The sequence below is a fragment of the Mustela nigripes genome, chromosome X (genome assembly GCF_022355385.1).
Source record: "Mustela nigripes isolate SB6536 chromosome X, MUSNIG.SB6536, whole genome shotgun sequence".
Lineage (NCBI taxonomy): Eukaryota > Metazoa > Chordata > Mammalia > Carnivora > Mustelidae > Mustela > Mustela nigripes.
Window position 1 is genome coordinate 67,309,857 of NC_081575.1, and position 19,257 is coordinate 67,329,113.

The 19,257-nt window shown below is 52.6% G+C and overlaps 1 protein-coding gene across 11 annotated transcripts; it reads left to right on the top strand.

Annotated features, from left to right (window-relative positions):
• Positions 1 to 12,535: 12,535 nt before the first annotated feature.
• Positions 12,536 to 18,281, top strand: CITED1 (Cbp/p300 interacting transactivator with Glu/Asp rich carboxy-terminal domain 1). Of its 11 annotated transcripts, XM_059386299.1 has the most exons (6): positions 13,080 to 13,200; positions 13,537 to 13,555; positions 13,841 to 13,915; positions 14,639 to 14,759; positions 16,952 to 17,076; positions 17,657 to 18,281. In XM_059386299.1, the coding sequence occupies exons 4-6, from the start codon at positions 14,747 to 14,749 to the stop codon at positions 18,206 to 18,208; spliced, it is 690 nt and encodes a 229-aa protein (XP_059242282.1). In that variant the 5' UTR covers positions 13,080 to 13,200; positions 13,537 to 13,555; positions 13,841 to 13,915; positions 14,639 to 14,746; the 3' UTR covers positions 18,209 to 18,281. The 11 variants fall into 11 exon arrangements, with proteins under 11 accessions (XP_059242285.1, XP_059242283.1, XP_059242286.1 ...); XM_059386302.1 differs by lacking the exons at positions 13,080 to 13,200; positions 13,841 to 13,915 and adding an exon at positions 12,536 to 13,025; XM_059386301.1 differs by lacking the exon at positions 13,841 to 13,915.
• The last annotated feature ends 976 nt before the right edge of the window (positions 18,282 to 19,257 follow it).

The window sequence follows — 19,257 nt, forward strand, 5'->3', positions numbered from 1 at the left end:
GGGAAAGCAGAGACCATAAGCTTCTCCTGGTTCCCCCAGGGGCCCAGGTTAGCTCTAGATATTCAGTACAATTCTATCTTCCCCAAGAAGTCACCTAAATGCCTTTTCCTTTAGAGCAGGGGCGCTTGGCTGGCTCAGTCAGTAGAGCATGGAACTCCCGTTCTTGAGGTTGTGAGTTCGAGCCCCACGTTGAGTGTAGAGATTGCTTTAAAAAGAAGATCTTTCAAAAAAGAAAAGAAATGTGCTGGTGGGAATCACGCTGGCAGCATCATGGAAGGGATGGGTTTATATGAGTTGGAAATGGCGATAAAGCAGAATCAGCGAGAATGAGGGTTGATCTAGGAGGGCCTGGGAATGATATTTACGTGTGTGTAAATGAACCCAAGCAGAAGAGAAACTACCCAAATTAGAGCTGTATCCTGTGGGGATAGATGTCACTTCTCAAGGCCTACACCAGGTCTCTCTGGCTCGCTCATTTGCCAAGCTGGTGGCCCCACTCGCTGCCCCCTCCTGGCTTTATTGCCAGGCTGGACTGCCTCTCTAAAGGTTCCAGTCAGCTCCATGATATGATCCTAGAAGGCTGGAGCGAGGGAAATATCTCCAGCCTTCCCACCCTACCCCTCCTTTCAAGAGTTACTGAGCTTTCCTCTACCGCCCTCCATCTGGCTTTTGCTCGTATATTTTTTCCTTCGAGGAATATTCCGCAGAAACTGTTTTGTGGTCCACTCCTGAGCCCATTTGGCACATCTCTGCGCCATCTCTCGCCTGTCTCTCCTGCAACATCTCTCTCCCAGGTCCAGAAGCTTGGCTGTTGGGTTCAGCCTATCCTTCCCCCGGCGCGTATTTATTGATGGCCTGCTATGTGCCAGGCAATGCACTAGTCACCAGGGATACAAAAGTGAACAAACCACAGAAACCCCTATCCTCATGGACTGGGCATTCTGGGCAGGGAGACGAGTAATAAATATAACACAACAAGCAGTGATCAGTGCTATGGAGGAAAATCAAGAGAGGTAGCTGTGGATACAATGGGGTCGTTATTTTATTTATTTTATTCTATTTGAGAGAAAGACACACACACACACAGAATGAGAGCACACAAGTGGAAGGAGGAGCAGAGACAGAGAAGCAGACTCTGCACTGAGAAGGAAGGCGGAGTCGGGACTCGATCCTAGAACCCCAGGATCATGACCTGAGCTGAGGGCAGACACTTCACCAACTGAGGCCCCCCAGGGTCCCCTGGGATTGCTATTTCAGACAGGGTGCCCAGGGAAGGCCTGTTTGAGGAGGTGACACTGAGAAAAGACCTAAATAGAGGGAGCTGCCAAGTCCTGCAGCTATCCAGGAAAGAGTGTTCTAGGCAGAGGGAAGAGCAAATGCAGAGACAGGAACCACCTAGTTGAATCCTAGAGACAGGGAGGCCAGTGTGCCTAAAGCTGAGGTAAAGACTGGCGGCAGTGTGGCGCAGTCGGTTAAGCATCTGCCTTTGGCTCAGGTCATGATCCTAGGATGGAGCCCCCCACCCCTGCATTGGGCTCCCTGCTCAGCAGGGAGCCTGCTTCTCCCTCTGCCTCTGCCTGTCTGTTTTCTGTGTGTGTGTGTGTCTCTATCTCTCTTTCACTCTCTTAAAAAAATAAATAAAATCTTAAAAAAATAAAATAAAATAAAGCTGAGGGAATGAAAGGGAGGGGGAAGAAAACAATGTGGAGAAGAGGGACCAAGTCACATAGGCCGCTGAAGGGACTTTGACTTTTGCCCCTATGTGTGGGATGAATGAAGAGCCATTGGAGGCTCGCTAAGCAGCGAAGGACTGTGTCCCTCGGGCTGCTGTGTGGGGAAGAGTCTGTAGAGGAGTGGGGATCCAAGAGACCAGTCAGGAGGCGGTGCATTGACCTAGGGAAGAGATGACAGCCACTTGACCCAGAGCGGTGGCTGTGAAACCTGTAAGGAGTGTTTTGGATCCTGGATGTATTTGAGAGAGCTCAAAGATTTTGCTGCTCAGTAGGACATGAGGTGAGATTGAAAGAAAAGATGAAGGCAAGGTTGTTGGCCTGAGTAACCGGTGAACAGAGCTATCATAACCGAACTTGGGAAGCTGGGGTGCGGGGAGCAGAGGACAGGGAATCAATTGAGTACCTTATTTGGCTGAGATCAGGGGAGAGGGCTGCTCTCTCTCCTGGAAGCTTAGGACTCAGCCTGACTGCTTGCAGGTGGGGGTGGAGGGCGGATGGAGAAGGTCGAGGAAATGAGCCTTGAATGAGTAACACACTGTACCACGTATGTCTTCCCAGGTCACTGCCAGTGAGCACAATATCAGGGCTGAATTTCTTACCGTGCCCTCCAAATGTGGCTCCCAGTACCTCCCCAAACCCAACTGTGCCGTTCTCCTGGTACCCATCGTTCCTCTGCACGTACTGTCCCCAACACCTGGTGAATGCCAGCTCTCAGCTCAGATGTGACCTCCTCCAACCTCCCACTTCATCTTATTAGTGTCTGTTTTTCTATCTCCACTACCATCCTGGGGACTCTTTGAGGACCAAAGGAGCACCTTCATTCCATCTGGGGCCTGGCTGACCAGAGCAGGGGGCTGTTCTGGTCAGCAAGGCCTCAGCTCACGTTTATGGCCCTCAAGGAGGTGAAGTCAGGCTTGGAACTGAACTCAGATTGGAAGGCTGACTCTATCCCCCAAGCAGCAGGGAACAGAGGTCAAGGAAGAGTAATTACTCACATGTGTACAGCCCTTCAGAGTTTATAGCCACAGACATTATCTCATTCAGCCCTGGCACAGTCTCATGAGGTAGGTATTCTTGTTTTCCCCACTTCACATCTGAGGAAACTGAGGCTGATGAGCTCAAGTCACTTGGCCAAGGTCACACAGCCAGGAAGGGGCAGCCCCGGGGCTCGAACTGAGGTTGATCTGAGGGCAGAACCCCACGTTCTCTACATCAGAGTAGGCCCTATCTTAAATTGGATGGGAGGATGGCCAGCGGGGTCTCAGCTGCCATTTCTGCTTCCCTACCTAGCCCTACTGTGTGTTCGGGGCCCACGGCAGCTTGAGTCAGCATTTACTCACCCCCTCAGGCAAGGATGGGGCCAGGCAGCCTAAGATTCAAATATGGCAGGGAATCATCCACTTTTGAGACTCCGAAGGTAACACCTGGGAGAAGTTTGAAGAAAATGCAAAAAACATGAAAACAGAGGCTGTGGGAATCTGCTGCTTGCCGGCTTCTCAGGAGCTCTTCAGGGGCAAGCCCCACTGGGCCCACTGAGGGTCTGCCTGGCTCATAGGACAGGGCAGCTCTCTTCTATTCCCTTAGCCAAAAGCCCCCCTGGAGAAGTCTCTTGCAGGGGCCATGCCTTCTTTCTGGTTGGGCGCTGGGCCCAGAAGGTTCTTGGCTGGCAGCAGCTGGGCTCTTGCACCTGTCGGTCTAGCTCCCCTGCTTCACAAACACACATCCCCGCCAAGCTTGGTGCTGCTTCCAGATGGCTGGTCACTTACGCCTTCACCTCACTTTGAGCCTTTTTCGTTCTCATTTGATTTCTTTTCCTTGCCTTTTTTTCTTCCCGGATGCTCACTCTCATGCTCTTTCTCTCTCTCGCTCTCTCTCTCATTCATTCTTTTCTTTCTCCTTCCATTGAATACATTCTGTGCTTCTCAGACTGTCTGTCTCTCCCTGCCCCCCACTTTATCCAGGTAACAACACAGCGCCAGCTCCCACCTCCATAACAGTGAGAGGTCCAGATGAGGGGGTCCCCACCAGCTCTGATATTCAGTTGTGAGGGAAGGCAAGACACTTGGGGGTGGGGGTTGGCGAGGGAGCAGGAAAGGGAGAGATAAACAGGTAAGGGGAAACGAGGAGAATCAACCTTGCTCAGGGAGCAGGAGAGGCTTTTCTGAACAATAAGGGGCAGCTCCCAGAGGGCATTGTTCTTAGGAGGCTGTGAGGCCCAGTGGTCAACAGCAGGCTGTCTGGCGCCCCTGGGCCTGGTTTGAATCCTCAGCCCAGAACATACAAGACGTGGCCTGTTAGCAAGCTGCCCAATATCTCTGTGCCTCAATTTCCCTAAGGGCAAAATAGGAGTGAGGTAAGACTAGGACTCACCTCCCATGTCAGGGTGTAGTGGGGATTAGATGCGAGAAGGGTGGGACACTAAGGACAGTGAGGGTCATCACCTACTAAGCGTTCAGGAAGCGTTACCCTTGATGTTTTTCATCAGAGCTTGGTGGGGGCGGGGCGCAAAAGCTAAGCCTCCTCAGAGGTGGCATTCTTTGGAGCATTGGGCTGCCACAGGGAAGTCAGATCCTGTGGTGATGTGGACTCGTCTCCCTGTTGGGCCTCCAAGTGTGTTTGTGCGAGTCGTGCCCCCAAACGGGGACACCTGAAATTCAGCTCGCTTGTGTGCCTCTGGGAAAGCCATGTGCCCTGGGGTGAGGGCCGTGTCAATCCCAGAGAAAGCGGCCCCTGTTTCTAATGAGGCCTCCCAGAGGAGATGCCTCTCTGTGATTAGCATGAGGAGACCGTCTGTGCCAGCTGAGGGAGCATGAGGAGACCGTCTGTGCCAGCTGAGGGTCGCCGTCTCCACTGCATCGAGGCAGGGGACACATCTTGGGTCCCTGGGCTTGCGAGCCTCTCCTCACGGCCAGTGGCAGAATCTGCAGTACCTGAGGTACTCTGATCCTCCATCTGTCTCCAGCTCTGACTGATGATCCCCAGGGGGACAAGTGTTCGTGGCTCAGGGACCCAAGGAACTATTTCCAGGCTCCCGGGTTATACACACGAAATGAATCCTAACCACGTCAATGAGTCCACAGCAATGTTTGTCTGAGCCAACCCCAGACCTTGGGTTAAGGGCCAACAGAGGCCACAGGGCTAGCCATTCAAGCTGGGAGACTTTCCCACCCAAGCAGGGGCTCTGACTGGAGGGAAACCGGGGTCCATGGATGGACAACTAGGTGTCTGATGCGATGGGATTGGGATGTTGGGAGGGCAAGGCCCAGGCGCTCCAGAGAGGTGAACACAGAGAAGTGATCCTGGTCTGGAGATGAGATTGGGGACCAAGTGGCCGCTACATCACCTCAGGGCTCAGGTAAGGGGAGCAGTTTCAGCCTGATGGTGCAGGGAACAGGGCCAGACTAAAATGGCTTCACCTTTTTAAGGATCAAGTAAGCTGAGAGACACCACTAGACCGAGTGGCGGGTGGCTGAAAAGGGAGAGCAAACAAGCCCCCAAAGGCTTGTGTTCTAGAAGCTGAAGTGAAACTAGGGAAGGCCTGGCATGCTTCAGGCCTGGCCAAAATGTATTCAGCAAAGTGAAATGAGGCCCCTGTCACTCCCTGGTGTGGGGGAATTTATGGACTGAGATCCTCTCCCACTGCCCTTTAGGGATCTGAAGCGTGTGTCCATGATGGTGGTGGGCTGGAGGGGCCGCGGCGGGGGCGAGAGGAAGGGAGAACTGTGGTGAAAAACCAGTGTCCCAGGCCCTCTAGGAGAGAAAGCCCCTCTCTGTGCCAGTGGAGGGAGGCAAAGGAAAGTTCTCCACAGTTTGGCTGAAAGTCATTCTGCCAATTGCTCTTTCTGACACAACCTCACACTTTCTTTCCAGTCCTATATTCCTGGCTGTGCGCAAACTATTTCCACTTGGATGTTCTGCCAACAAGCTTAAACTAAACATGCTAAAGCAGAGTTTCTTTTCCCCCACAAACCCTCACACCTTCCCAAGGCCTCTAGCTTCACTGCTGACACCCGAATAGCCCAGGGCCTGGCCGACCTGGCTGCTTCTCCTCCTCCCCTATACCAGCGCTTTTCTCCCCACCCCACCCCCACCTTTGAACCCGGTGCTCTTCCCTGGGTACTGCTTCTTGCAGTTGTCCTGGCTATTCCCAGGCTGCAGTCCCATACCACCCTGCCCTTCACAATGGAAATTCCTGCGACAACGCCTACATGGGCTACTTGTTCCGGGTCTCTCCCTCAGTCTGAGCCATGCATGCCTTCTGGCTACACACAGTGCTCATTTACTGCCTTGGGAGACAGAGAGGAGCCCTTCTAGAAGAGAGGAAAGCAGAAAAACAGAGTGACAGTTGAGCAGGTAGCCTAGCTGGGAGAGTTTGGCCTTAAGAGTGAGACAGAGCTGGCTGTGAATCCCAGCTTGGTGATCTTGGCCTTGTAATTTCATCTCTCTGTGCCTCAATGTTGTTCTTTCTAAAGTGGGGATCATAGTGTCGGTTTCCTCGGATTCTTGTGAAGTCAAATCCTCGAAGGTCTACATCCTAGAATGACATCCCCCCAGGGGCTGGAGTGGGTACAGAGCCCTGAAGACAAGTCCCCAAGGATATATGCAGCTGGGTGGCCGGACTTGTTTGTATATTTGCGGTTTTTCCATTATGTATAAATAACAGGAAATCAAGTAGGGAATCAGTTCAACTGGACCCAATTCTTGGCCTTTTCCAAAGCCTCCCCCACCCCCGTGTGTACACAGGAAACCAAGGCTATGGTCTACAAGGCTGATTGGAGTGCCCAAGGATGCCTGTTATCTCTGCTCTTCTCAGTGTTCGTTTCCCAAGGCCCTTTCTCCCATTACTAATCTTGTCCCCCCTCTTCTTCTTCATCTCCTCTTCTTTTCAGTCCTCCTCCTCTTTTTTTTTTTTTTTTTTTTTTTTTTTTTTGTAACACAGGAGCAGAAGCCAGTGCCTCTCCAAGCCCGCTGGCCTGGGGCGGAGGAATGTGGCCACTCCCTCCCAGGGGCGGCCAGGCCCAGGCACTTACTCAGGCTGGCAGAGGCAGGCAAGCGCTGTGCGGAGCTGGGGAGGCTCCCGGCACCTTGCTCTAAGGGGCTGGAAAGCACTACAGACGTTAGCTCATCACTCCCTGGCAGAGGCCAACCAGTCTGCTATTCTCACTAGCATCTTCCAGATGGGGAAATGGAGGCACAATGGCACAAGGTGTGGATGCAGACTCTCAGGGTCCTATGGGAGCTTCTGGACAGGGTCTCCGGATGGAATAAGGGGAGAAGGGCCACCCAGATTTCCCCAGAGGGACTTCTACTCCTTGAGATCGTAGGGGGACAGGGGAGGAAAGATGTAGGAAGAAACTCTGGTCCAGATGACAGTATCTGAAGAGGGCATGAGAGAAGAATGGGAGGGGAGTAGCTAGGATCTCCTGAGCCCCCCCCCCCACTGGAAGGACCCCAGCTTCACTCACTAGCCAATTAGGAGTGACTCACCACTCTTACAGAGAACATGCTTGCCCCACTCGTCATCTCTGGAATAAGAGGCCACACAGATAAATTCTGCATGGCCAGACACCAAAGGGTTAACTATGATGTGGTTAGGTTATTATGTTTTCCTCCTGGTGCTTTTCTGTTATTTCCAAATTCCGTGCAGGGAACAATTATGACATTTAGAACCAGACAAAATGTTCATTATTTTTAATTATTAAAAAGAAGAAGCTACTGGGATGTGGTGATCAGCCCTGGGCTTGGAATTAGGGGCACCAGGTCAAGCCCACTCTCACTTCCCAGTTCTTCGACTGAGGGCAAGTGATTTCATCTCTTGGAATCTCAGTTTTTCTGTAAAATGGAAACACCGACAAGTAAACATTTGTAAACATGTACAAGGAAGCATTGCAATGAAGCCCCATGTACCATCTTCAATAATTATTATCTTATTTTATTTATATCCCCACCAACCTCACCCCCATCCCCACTGGAATATTCCAGAAAAAATCCCAGAAATGCCTTTTGTTTCCATAAAGAATTCAGTATTGAACTGCTTTTTACTTTTTCCTCAATTACAAAATATATGATAACTGTAGAAAACTTGGAAAATGAAAAAGAAATAATATATATACAAAGGAGAAAATAAAAATCACCCATAACCACACCACCCACAGGTAACATGTCGAGTAGTCCATTAATTATTCTATGCATATATATGTATATACATGTATATATACATTATAGATACACATTTTGAGTAAACGTGGGACCCTACTGTGTGTACCATTTGTAGGTGTCACTTCATTTAAACTATAAATGTATAAAATCATATTACAGAAAAGTGAAGAAAAGATGGAAATTATCCATAATCTTTTACCTCCAATATAAAACCTGTTAATACTTTAATGTATTTCCTCCCTATTTTTTTCAACTAATATACATACTTTTAACACAAGTGGGATCGTACTGATCATGCACTTTTCAAATTAGGAATCTGTTTTAATTGCAAGAAAATAACATAATCATATTGCAGAAAATTTTTAAAAAGGAAAAAGAAAAATATCACCCATAATTCCATTACTCAATTATAATCACTGTTAACATTTTGGTGTATTTACTTCCAATTCTTTTATGCACATGTAACTTTAACAAAAGTGGGAGTGTACTATGTATGCAGTTCATTAACTATAAATTTATATTTAATTATAAGAAAAATATCATCATGTTGCATAACATGGAAAAAAGAGGGAAAAAAATCACTCATAATCCTACCACCCTACTGACCCTCTTGTTGGTTTGGTGTTTTCCTGACCATTGCTTCATTACCCATATTCATACATGGTTGGAAACATAGTATTCAATTTTCTATTCTTTGTGCTCGTTGCAACTTGGCATCATATTTATGCAACTTTGTACCCAGTATTTTTTTTGTTATGAACATTTTCCCATGAATAAAAGAGTTTTAGAAATCAGGATTGTTTGTGTGTGTCAAGGTACTAAAGTACGTCCTTACCATGGACATTTAGATTGCTTTTTATTTTTCACTATTATAAATAATTGTGCTCCAAACATTCTTTTTTTTAAAGATTGTATTTATTTATTTGACAGACAGATCACAAGCAAGCAGAGAAGCAGGCAGAGAGAGTGGGCAGGGGAGCAGGCTCCCCACTGAGCAGAGAGCCCGATCTTACAGGCTCCAAGGGAGGACACCTGGCAGGTCACCCAGATCATGTCTTAATCCTCTTCACCTGGTTCATCCATCCCCCTATCCTCTCCCCTCTGGCCAGTTTGTTCTCTGTGTTTGTGAGTCTGTTTCTGGGTTTTTTATTTGTTCATTTGGTTTGGTTTTTTAGGTTCCACATAAAGTGAAATCATGTAGTATTTGTTTCTGCCTGACTTAGTTCATTTAGCATCATATCCTCTACATCCTTCGTGTTGTCTCCAGTGGCAAGGTTTCATTCTCGTTTATGACTAAGTAATATCCCACTGTATATCTATCTATACCATATCTTCTCTATGATCTGAGCAGAAGGCAGAGGCTCTAACCCACTGAGCCACCCAGGTGCCCCAACATTCTTGAACAAAGATGTGCTTTTTAAATTTTCTACACGCATACTGAGTATCTGTTTCTGGAGACCACGCTATGTGTTTTTACCAGCTGTCCTGTAAAAAGTTGTCTTCTTTTATTGGTCTTTAATTTATTCCTGTCATATAGCTCAGACAGCTCTTTGTTCCATGGGATGGAATTTTGAGAACAAATCTGCATTTTCATCTCCCAACCCTTCCTGAGTTTATAGACCCCCTTCATCCCCTCTCAGCCTGGCTTTTTTTTTTTTTTAAGATTTTTTTTTTTTAGATTTTATTTATTTATTTGACAGAGAGAGATCACAAACAGGCAGAGAGGCAGGCAGAGAGAGAGGAGGAAGCAGGCTCCCTGCTGAGCAGAGAGCCCGATGATGCGGGGCTTGATCCCAGGACCCTGGGATCATGACCCGAGTCGAAAGCAGAGGCTTTAACCCACTGAGCCACCCAGGCGCCCCTCAGCCTGGCTTTTTAAGTTAATCAGTCAGTCTTATTGAAACTGAAGAGTATGAGCTGAGACAGGGCTAGGAGGAAAAAGGAAAAAAATGAAAAGGCACTATAACAACATTTGTTGACAGCTTACTACACAGCAGGCATCAGCTAGGCTAAGCTTTTCCCTGGATCCTTGCAACAAAGCCGTAGAGTTGCTATCATTATTATCCCCATTTAACAGACAGGAAAACTGAGGCCCAAAAAGTGAAGCCACTTGGCCTGACATCATACAGCTAGTAAATAGCAGTGTAGGAATTTAATTCCAAGTGGACTGACCCCTTAACATGTATTCTTGACTGCCAGTCTAGAAGGCAACCTTTGCCTCCAGGCCAGCAAGGTGTAAGGGTGGGAGGAAGGACTCTGCAGTCAGCCTGACCCAGATTCAAACACCCAGCCTCTGGGCTGTGTGAACTTGGACATATTTCTGGGACTCCCTTTCACCTTTGGTAAACCCTACCTCACCCGTCCGTCGTGGGAATTAAATGAGATGATGGATGAGAACGTGCTAGGCCCAATGCTGGAACACAGAGTGTTCTTGTTGGGTAACCATCCTTGTCCTCTCCTTGCCTCCCGAGATCGCGATCTAGTTGCCAAGTTGGAGATAAGAGTTCAGCGGAGAGCTCTGAGCTGGGCTGCAGCAGACTAGGAAGTCTGTGATCGGGGCAAATTTGCAGATAGATGCAAATGTCTCCTTTGCTCTTTCCCTGCCTCTGCAACTAACCTCCTCTCCCATCTCCCCCAAAAGGAAAGAGGTGGCTTTTGTGCTCCACAACTGAGTGCTTGAAGCACCTCTCTTTCCCGCTCCGCAGGGGGTGGACAGCAGAGATGACAGGAAGTCACCAGTGGGGAGACCCTCTCCGGCATGTGGGCACAGAGAATTGTGGCGGAGGGCGCTAGTTTTTCCTGCCCTTCAATGGTCCGGATGGGGGAGGGGGCTGGCTGTGGAGCAACTGCTCGGGAGACACTCCAGAAGCCGAGATGAACATATGCCTCTTTCTAACAATTGGCCTGGGAACCATCCAATAGATGGAGGGCGGATCCGACACCTCCAGGATCGGGAGCCTGCAGCGGAGCAGCTGCCGTTGTTTCCAGACCCGCCACCGAGAGGGGGCGGAGGGGGAGTGTAGGTCGAAGGGCCAAATTAGCAGCACACAATTCGAAAGCCTAAGGGTCGCTCACCTCAGGCAAACACCAAGGTGGCTTGAGGGTGTATTTCACAGGCAAACTCTGTAGGGTTTTAGGGTTCCGACAGATCCCGCCTTTTATCGGAGGCAAACTGGGCACACGACCCCCGATCTCTGGGCAAACTGAGAAATGGTTTTGGGGGGACGGTGGCTGTTACTGGGGTAAGGTGAGGAGAAGGAATGAAGCCCCGCCAGGCAGCTTTGGCGGGGGAGGGGTTTAGCTGGAGATCAGAGCACGCCCTGAGCATACTCCAGGTGTTAAGGAAGGGCCTTGATCCGTCCCCTTCCCTCCGTTTGCTCCTCATCTTTTTGTCAGTAAGCCGGTTAGTCCGTCAACAAACAGAACTTTGTTCAAAGAGCAAATGCAGAGCGCTCAGGGAGAAGGGGGTGGGGGAAGAGAGGAAGGAAGGAAGGAAGGAAGGAAGGAAGAAAAAAAAGAGAAGGAAAAAAGAAAAAGACCTTTAGGTCTTCAAATCCAATTAAGAAGACAGAACACATACATAGTGGAAATGACTTCATGACATTCCCTCCCCTCTTTTTTCTTAACATCGGTACTTTTTGCTTTTTTAAGAGCTTGTTTTATAAACAGTGTAAAATGAGTAGTTGTTGAAAGGGGTCAAAAAAGGGAGTTTGGTAGAGGGCGATAATCCTGGTGGCCTTCCTGTAAGAGGTGAGACAGGAGCTTGCTGGCCACAAGGAACGCGAACATGAAGGAGAGGAAGCAGACCTCTTTCCCTTAAACATCTGTAAGATAGTATCCCAACCTGTGAAATACATGCTCCAAATGCAAAATGTTATTCCTGCTAGATGGGAATGATTATATAATTGTAATAACATAACCTGACATCATGGGAAGGCAGAAGGAATTCCCCCTCGGACTCCGGGGCAAGCTCTTCGAACCCGGCTGCCGGTTCTTGGTTTTTGGGCTGCCTCCTGAGCTGCACCTGGGTCCCGATGGGTCCCGATGAGCAGCATATTACCGCGTCGCATCCCGCCAGCCTCCTGCCTGGGATGACCACAAGAGTGAATCCCTCGGGGGCGCCTGGGTGGCTCAGTGGGTTAAGCCGCTGCCTTCAGCTCAGGTCATGATCTCAGGGTCCTGGGATCGAGTCCCGCATGGGGCTCTCTGCTTGGCGGGGAGCCTGCTTCTTCCTCTCTCCCTCTGCCTGCCTCTCCAACTACTTGTGATTTCTCTCTGTCAAATAAATAAATAAAATCTTTAAAAAAAAAAAAAAGAGTGAATCCCTCGAACTCAACCCCTGCTAGGGCCTTCAAGGGAAGCCACCGCTGCGGGACAGGCTCTGCCCGGAATCCGGGGACTTTGAAGGGGAAAAGGACTCCCAGCCTCAGCCCTTCAACAAGATGGTGCGGTCCAAAGGGGGCAAACAGGCTCCGAGAAAGCTCTGCAAAAAACTCCAATCTTGCCCCGCTGGCACTAGCCCCGTCCCGTGTGCGCCCTCCTCCCCCGGGCCATTCCCTGAGCTTCTCTGGCTCTCCACCACCACCACCACCCCCAGCCCCCTGAAGCCTGTTCTGGCCACCCGGCAAGATTTAGGTCAGAAAACAGACACTAACAGCTCTCCCTCGCCTCAGCGAAATTGCTAAGTGGAATTTATTGGGCAAGTCCATGCAGGGCGGTGGGGAGAGACCAGGTCCCGGTCAGGCGCCCCCCGCCGCTTTAGAAGCGCAGGCGTCGGCCTGGGGCTCAGGCTCAGAGCGCCCACGGCCTGAGCCCGCCAGCTCCACCCCGGGAACCGCGGACGGTCCCCAGCGCCGCCGGACCCGCGGGGCCGCTCGGACTCCGTTCCCCAGCCGGCCCTTCGCTTTCACACGATCCGCGGTGACTGCACCAGCTTGAGCGCCTTTAAAGGGCCACACACGCCAGCCGCCGCTATAAAATGTTCCCAGCGGCACAGCTGCAGAAGGGGCACCGCTGAGCTGCCGAGAGGAGGCTCGCTCCGCCCGGCTGCCCGCCCGCAGCCTGCCCGGGAGGGGTCGTTCCCGGCGAGGAGGAAGAGGGCTGCGGAAGGCACAGCACCCGCTCTGGCCCTCGGTGAGTATCCAGTTCAGATTTTGCCGTCAACTCGCCCACGAGCCAGGACATGTGCTAATAATGCCCTAAGCCGGTTATAAAGACGTGGAAATTGGGGGGAGAGGGGAAAAAAGGGGGGGAAAGGGTCTCTCCTTCCTGGGATTCCTAGCCGAGTCTAGCCTGCTGCTGCGTGCGTGTGCGTCAGGGCTCTCCGGGCGGCAATGGGGATTTGAGAACCAGGTCCCCGGCGCCGGGAAGGGAGCGCGGCGGCCGCCACCGCCACCGCCCCGGAGTCAGGCGCCGAAGCTGCGGGCGGGCGGGCTGGCGGGCACGGGCGCGGGCCGGGGCTGCTTGGCGCGGCACGGTGCGGTGCGGCGGCGGCGCGGCGGTGCGGGCTTTACCCAGGCGCCCCGGGGTCGGGTGGCACTGAGCGCGACCGGCTCGCGGCGGTGGTGGCGGCGTGCGTGCAGGGGGCTGGGGGCTCCGCCGCTTCGCCCGCGGCTCACCGGGCTCCGCGCTTCCCTCTCTCCAGGGCGGGCGGCTTCGCAGAGGTAAGCCGGGCCGGCGGGCAGGGCGCTGGGCTGGTCGGCGGGGCCAGGGACTCCAGCCGAGCGGATGTGGGGAGCGGGCGGCGGCCGGGCGGGCCGGGGGGCTCTGGGGGACTTGTTTTCTGTTTGAAAGCTGTTCTGCTGGGGGCAGAGGGGCCGCCGCCCGCCCGCCCGCCAGCGAGCCTGTTCGCTCGCAAGAGCGCCCGCCTGCCGGCCAGCCGGACCAGGCGCCCGCTTCTCCCGGGGAGACCGCAGCACCTTTTCTCCCCGCGCCCGCGCTTTCTCCAGCTTGGCTTCCACCGACTTTGCTAATCGCCCGGACCGCATCTGGACGCTCCGGCTCCCGGGCTGCACAAAGCTCAGGTTTCCTTCGGGGACTGGAGACGAGAGGGGCTTTGGGGGCCGAGTTCAGCCAATTGCGGGATGGAAGTTAGCGAATTTGGGCAACTTGCCTCTTCTACCCAGCCGACCTTTACTCTCCCCCACACGCACGCCCACACACCCACGCACACCCACGCACACACCCCTCTCCCTATAAATGAGGGCCGCGGGGCCGGGCCGCGCACTGAGTCCCTGCTTCGCGGAGCGCCGGACTTGGAGTCAAACAGACCTGGCTGCGAATCCCGGCTCCGCCACTTTCTAGCGCTGTGACCTTGGGCAAGTTACCGAACCTCTCCGGGCCTCTCTCACTCTTCTCGTACCGGGCTTATAGCATTGACTCCGGGCGGTGTGGCTAGGGGGTAGACTCAGCCCGCGGCCGCGTCGGGTAGCTCAGCGGGCGCTCAGTAAGTGTGGTGAGGTGCGGGAGTGGGCGCCGCCTGCGCCGAGTGCGCCCCCGCGCGCGTTAAGACCGCGGAGCCCCAAACTCGCAGCGGAGGCCGAAACCCCGCGCCCCTCCCCGCCTGCCCATTCAGTTTCTGCGTTCGGTTCCTGATAACAGCACTTGCGGGCGCAGACGGGGCCCTGGTGGCCTGGGTGCTGGCGCCCACCGTGCAGGGATGCTCCCAGCCGCCCCCAACTCCCGCAGATCCACCTGGGATGCGGCGAGGAGGGCAGCCGAGCCGTCCGCAAACAACGGGCCTTTAGTTTTCAGGTGGCGAAACTGACTGGTCTGGTTAGAGCGCGTCCAAGCCAAGCCGCAGTACTGTTTGGATTTTTAAATTTCTCCTTCTGAGTGAGAAAATAGCAATCGAGATGGAGCCATCCGGTTGGTGCCATTTTAACTTTTGGTCCCCCAACAGGTCAAAGACGCGGCCCCCTACCTGCCTCTCCCTTCTCTTCTTCCCCTCCCCTCTCCACCCCTATCTGGGAGGGAGGGGGCTGCTGGCCCTTGGGAAGATCTGTAGAGAAGGGAGGGCGTAGGGACCGGGAACTGGTGGCTGGGCTCGCGAGGCACCAGCGGGCGCGGAGGCACTTGTTGCTCTGGGTTTGTCCAGCCGCCTCTCGCAGTGGTTGCGCGGTGGTCAGCTCGCAGCTCAGATAGCGGGCTGGGACGTGTCCGCGCTGCCAGGTTTTGCCTTCAAATGGGTTGGGTGGCAGAATGGGGACCGAAACTCGGGGAAGCAGGGGCAGGGATCCCGATCGAAATGCTATCGCCTTTTCAGACGGATTCAGTAACACTTACTGAGCGCCCACTGAGCCCAGACCCAGGCCGGGGATCAGGACGGGTAGTGGAGAAGTGGCGGGGATGGGAGGCCACAGATCAGAATGCAAGCAGGGTCCCGCCTAGGGGAGCTTCCAGCCTGAAGGGGGAGACATGGTAAAATTGGTCTTCCCCAGGAACAGATATCAGAACAGAGATACTTTTTTTCTCTTTTTTTTCCCCCTACTTTGCCCCCCTCACCCCCATTTCTTTTAATTATTGTTGTTCCTGCTGTTGTTTTTTCTTTTGTACATTCGGGTACCTAGTAGCAGAAGAAAGGGAGGCTGGATAGGAAAGGGAAAAGATGGACACCCCCACCCCCGCCATACAATTTTGTTTGGACATGAAATTGCTTGATACCAACGGTGCTGAGCTCTTGAAGATGACATGTATTAGACTCCTTGTCTTGTGATCACTGGCTTGAAATATTCTGGGGTTGCCTCAGAGAAGAAACAGGGCTTCCCAATCAAGCAGCAGTGGCAAACCCAGAAAATGATTTTCCCGTGTTTTCTCCCCACCCCCTTCTTCCCTTCTCTGTTTTTCTTGCCTCCCTCCCATATAAATGGCGATGAGAAAAAGAGGTAGTGAGCGGTCACTTTCTAGAAGTGTCTGAACAGATTTCTAATGACCACAGGGAACAGCTAGGTGTGGAGAATTCAAACCTTGTGGACAGATTAGAGATCCTTTTTTTAAGGCCCTGAAGAATCTCTAGGCTTAGAGGTATTTATAAAAATGAAATTTTACATCTCTAATTCATCATGAAGGCCAGAATATAGAGGGTTTAAACAACAACAAAAACAAGCTTCCAGGAAAATAACTTGAGATTTTTCAGAGATGTTTAGTTTTCTGGTTTGGGGCACCCTTTTACCCCCTCATCCCCTATCCTTTGGCACTTGAGCTAGGGAATCATTTCTTCAGGAGCCATTTGAATCATTCCCTGTATGATGACTTGGCCCCAGGGGTCAGGTGAGGCATGTAGAGATAGGAGTGCTAGATCCTGCTCCCAGAACCACAGCTACCTGATGGGAAAGCCACTGAATCTCTGTGCCTCAGTTTCCCTCCAGGAAGAATCATTCCCACCTGTCACCACAGACGGGTGTGGCTGGGCTCAGAGCAGATATCCTGGGAAAGTCTGGTGCTGCCCAGGTTGTCTGGGAGGCATGGAGGCAGATGAGACATTCCAAGCTGCTCTTTGGCTGCCTTCATGCCCCAAGACCACCCCGATCGGCTGGCTTTTTCTCACACCGTGCTAGAAGCAGGGCTCTGGAGCCCCATGACCTTAGCTTCGGGGACTCATTCCTTCCCCAGGCTAAAGCAGCCAGCTTTCCAGGTCTTCCTTGCCCTCAGTCCTTCCCACTTTCTCCCAAGCTCAGTGGAGCCCCAGGTCCCCAGCCTGGGTGCCAGTGGCCCATTGAGAAAGTGTGCTACTTGCTCAGGGACATCTCTGACCTCAGTATCAGAAACAGTGCACCTCATGCACACACTTGAGGCTCTGAAGTCACTCGCATTAGGAAACAGTTGCATGTATGCCCTCTTGGTGATGGGGGCAGCACCTAGCTAAATCAAGCCCCTTTCCTGCCTCAGGCAAATGCTCTAGCTTGATCTCCTGCCTCTGTTCAGGTGGTTTCTGGTCTTGGGCCTAACCCCATTATCATCCTTGCGTTGTAGCTGTGTGGAGTTGCCCAGCTTTGGGCTTTGCTAGTGCTCTCTCGGTAACTAAAGCCTTTGTCCTTGTAACTTCTTTTCCTCACATACAGCACAAAAGCTCCACCTGACAGCATCATCTCCCACCAATTTATCCAACTTCTGCCAAGGCTCTGAAATGCCAACTATGTCAAGGCCTGCACTCGATGTCAAGGGTGGCACCTCACCTGTGAAGGAGGTAACTTCTGCCATCTTGCAGATGGGGACACTGAGGCACGGAAAGACAGCCTGGTCTGGCCCCTGTGAAAGGCCCTTCCATGCACAGTATCTAGTGTCCTTTAGCATAGAGGAGATAGCAGGGCTTTCTCGGGGGAGAATGAGAATAGCTTCTGCCTCAATGTGGTCAACTTGAACCCACCAAGGTGTGGAAAGATGGCAGAGAAGGGAACAGAGAAGCAGAAGCAGCACAAGGCTGCTCCTTTGAAGAGATTGCTGTGATGCTGAGAAGAGAGCCAATGAGGTGCCCTTTTCAGAATGGTGACATGAAGGAAGGTTCAGGGGGAGAGAGACGAAAGCCATGGACCCACTTAGGACGATGGGCACCCAGCACCGAGCACTTGGGTCTGAGCTCAGTGCTCAGGATGGTGGTAGCAAGAGGACACTCGAGCTGGGAGCCTAACTTGCCAGGGGGCCCTTGTTGCTCTCTCCCCACCACTAGCCCCAGAGGAAGGGCATGCAGGGGCTTTTCCTGAGCCCAGTGAATGGTGACAGGCCACCAGCAATGGGGGTGCCAAGCTGTGCCTCTCTATGTCTTGTAGGATGCCAACCCTGAGATGAGCTCGCTGGCCTACTCTAACCTGGGCACAAAAGACCGCAAAGCAGTGGCCATCCTGCACTACCCTGGGGTAGCCTCAAACGGAAGCAAGGCCAGTGGGGCTCCCACTAGTTCCTCGGGATCGCCATCTCCAATAGGCTCTCCTACTGCCACCCCTCCCACTAAACCCCCACCCTTCAACCTGCACCCTGCCCCACATCTGCTGGCCAGTATGCAGCTGCAGAAACTTAATAGCCAGTATCATGGGATGGCCGCCGCCGCCGCCGCCGCCGCCGCTGCCGCCACTCCGGGCCAACCTGGGGAGGCAGGGCCCCTACAAAACTGGGGCTTTGGGGCTCAGGCGGGAGGGGCGGGATCACTCTCTCCTTCTACCGGTGCCCAGAGCCCTGCTATCATCGACTCGGACCCCGTGGATGAGGAGGTGCTGATGTCGCTGGTGGTGGAACTGGGACTGGACCGAGCCAATGAGCTTCCGGAGCTGTGGCTGGGGCAGAATGAGTTTGACTTCACTGCGGACTTTCCATCTGGCTGCTGATGATGCTCACTGTCCCTAAAGATGGAGGAACAAAGCCACCGATTCTGTTGTAAATAAAAAATAAAAGTTACTTACAGAGAGTTGGGCCGGCTGAAGGCGTTCTTCCTTGAGATATAAAGGTGTGCGGCACGGCCTTGCATTACCTCTAGCTGTTTGGAGGCCCACAGTGGGGTTATGCGTGGCTAGCCGGGAAGGAGCTGGATGGGGTGCGAGGAATGGGGAGGCACAAAGAAGACGGCTCACCAAATTCCGCCTGCCACCGCCACTGCCCTTAATCTCTCCAGGGGCCCAAGTAGCTGTCCTCACCACCCTAAGACCCCAGAAATGCTGTCCTAGTCAAGGTTGAATATGGGGACTGGTCGGAGGCAGTCTCAGATGAAAGACTCATTCAGACCCTTCCACAGCCTCCTTGCCACCAGCCCATCCAAGCCTGAAGGGTTGCCCTGGCCACATGATACCCACTCTACAACTCTAAAAGCCACCCTACCCACTCTCTAGACCCCTGTCTAATCAAACCATTAAGGCCACTCCTTTGCCCTGTTGCCCATGGGCCAGAGATGGGACCTAAGAAGCATCCTATGACTTGGGAGTTCAGATTTCTCTGGAAAATTGCAAAAGTAGCAGATTCCCATGATTACACTGGGATTCTAGGTGCCTTCTTTAAGTCCCCCGGACAGTTGTTCAACCCTTCCCTCCAAGGCCGGGACACATAGCTGGCATGAGTGTCCTCCTGACTCTGGGCTTCCTGGCCCAGCCGGTATGGGGATAGTCTGTTCCTTGAAGCTGGCCTCTTCCTCTTAGAGATACAGATTAGGGCTGGGCTTGACAAGTTCAGCGTTGAGCAACATAGCCCTTGCTCTTAGGCAGTGGCTTCAGAAGCATACCAAGTGGAGTGACTAGAAGGCTCAGTCGGTGGGGCTTCTGCCTTCAGCTCAGGTCATGATCCCGGGCTCCTGGGATTGAGTTCTCTATCAGGCTCCTTGCTCAATGGGGAGCCTGCTTCTCCCTCTCCTGCCTGCTACTCCCCCTGCTTGTGCTCTCGCTCTCTC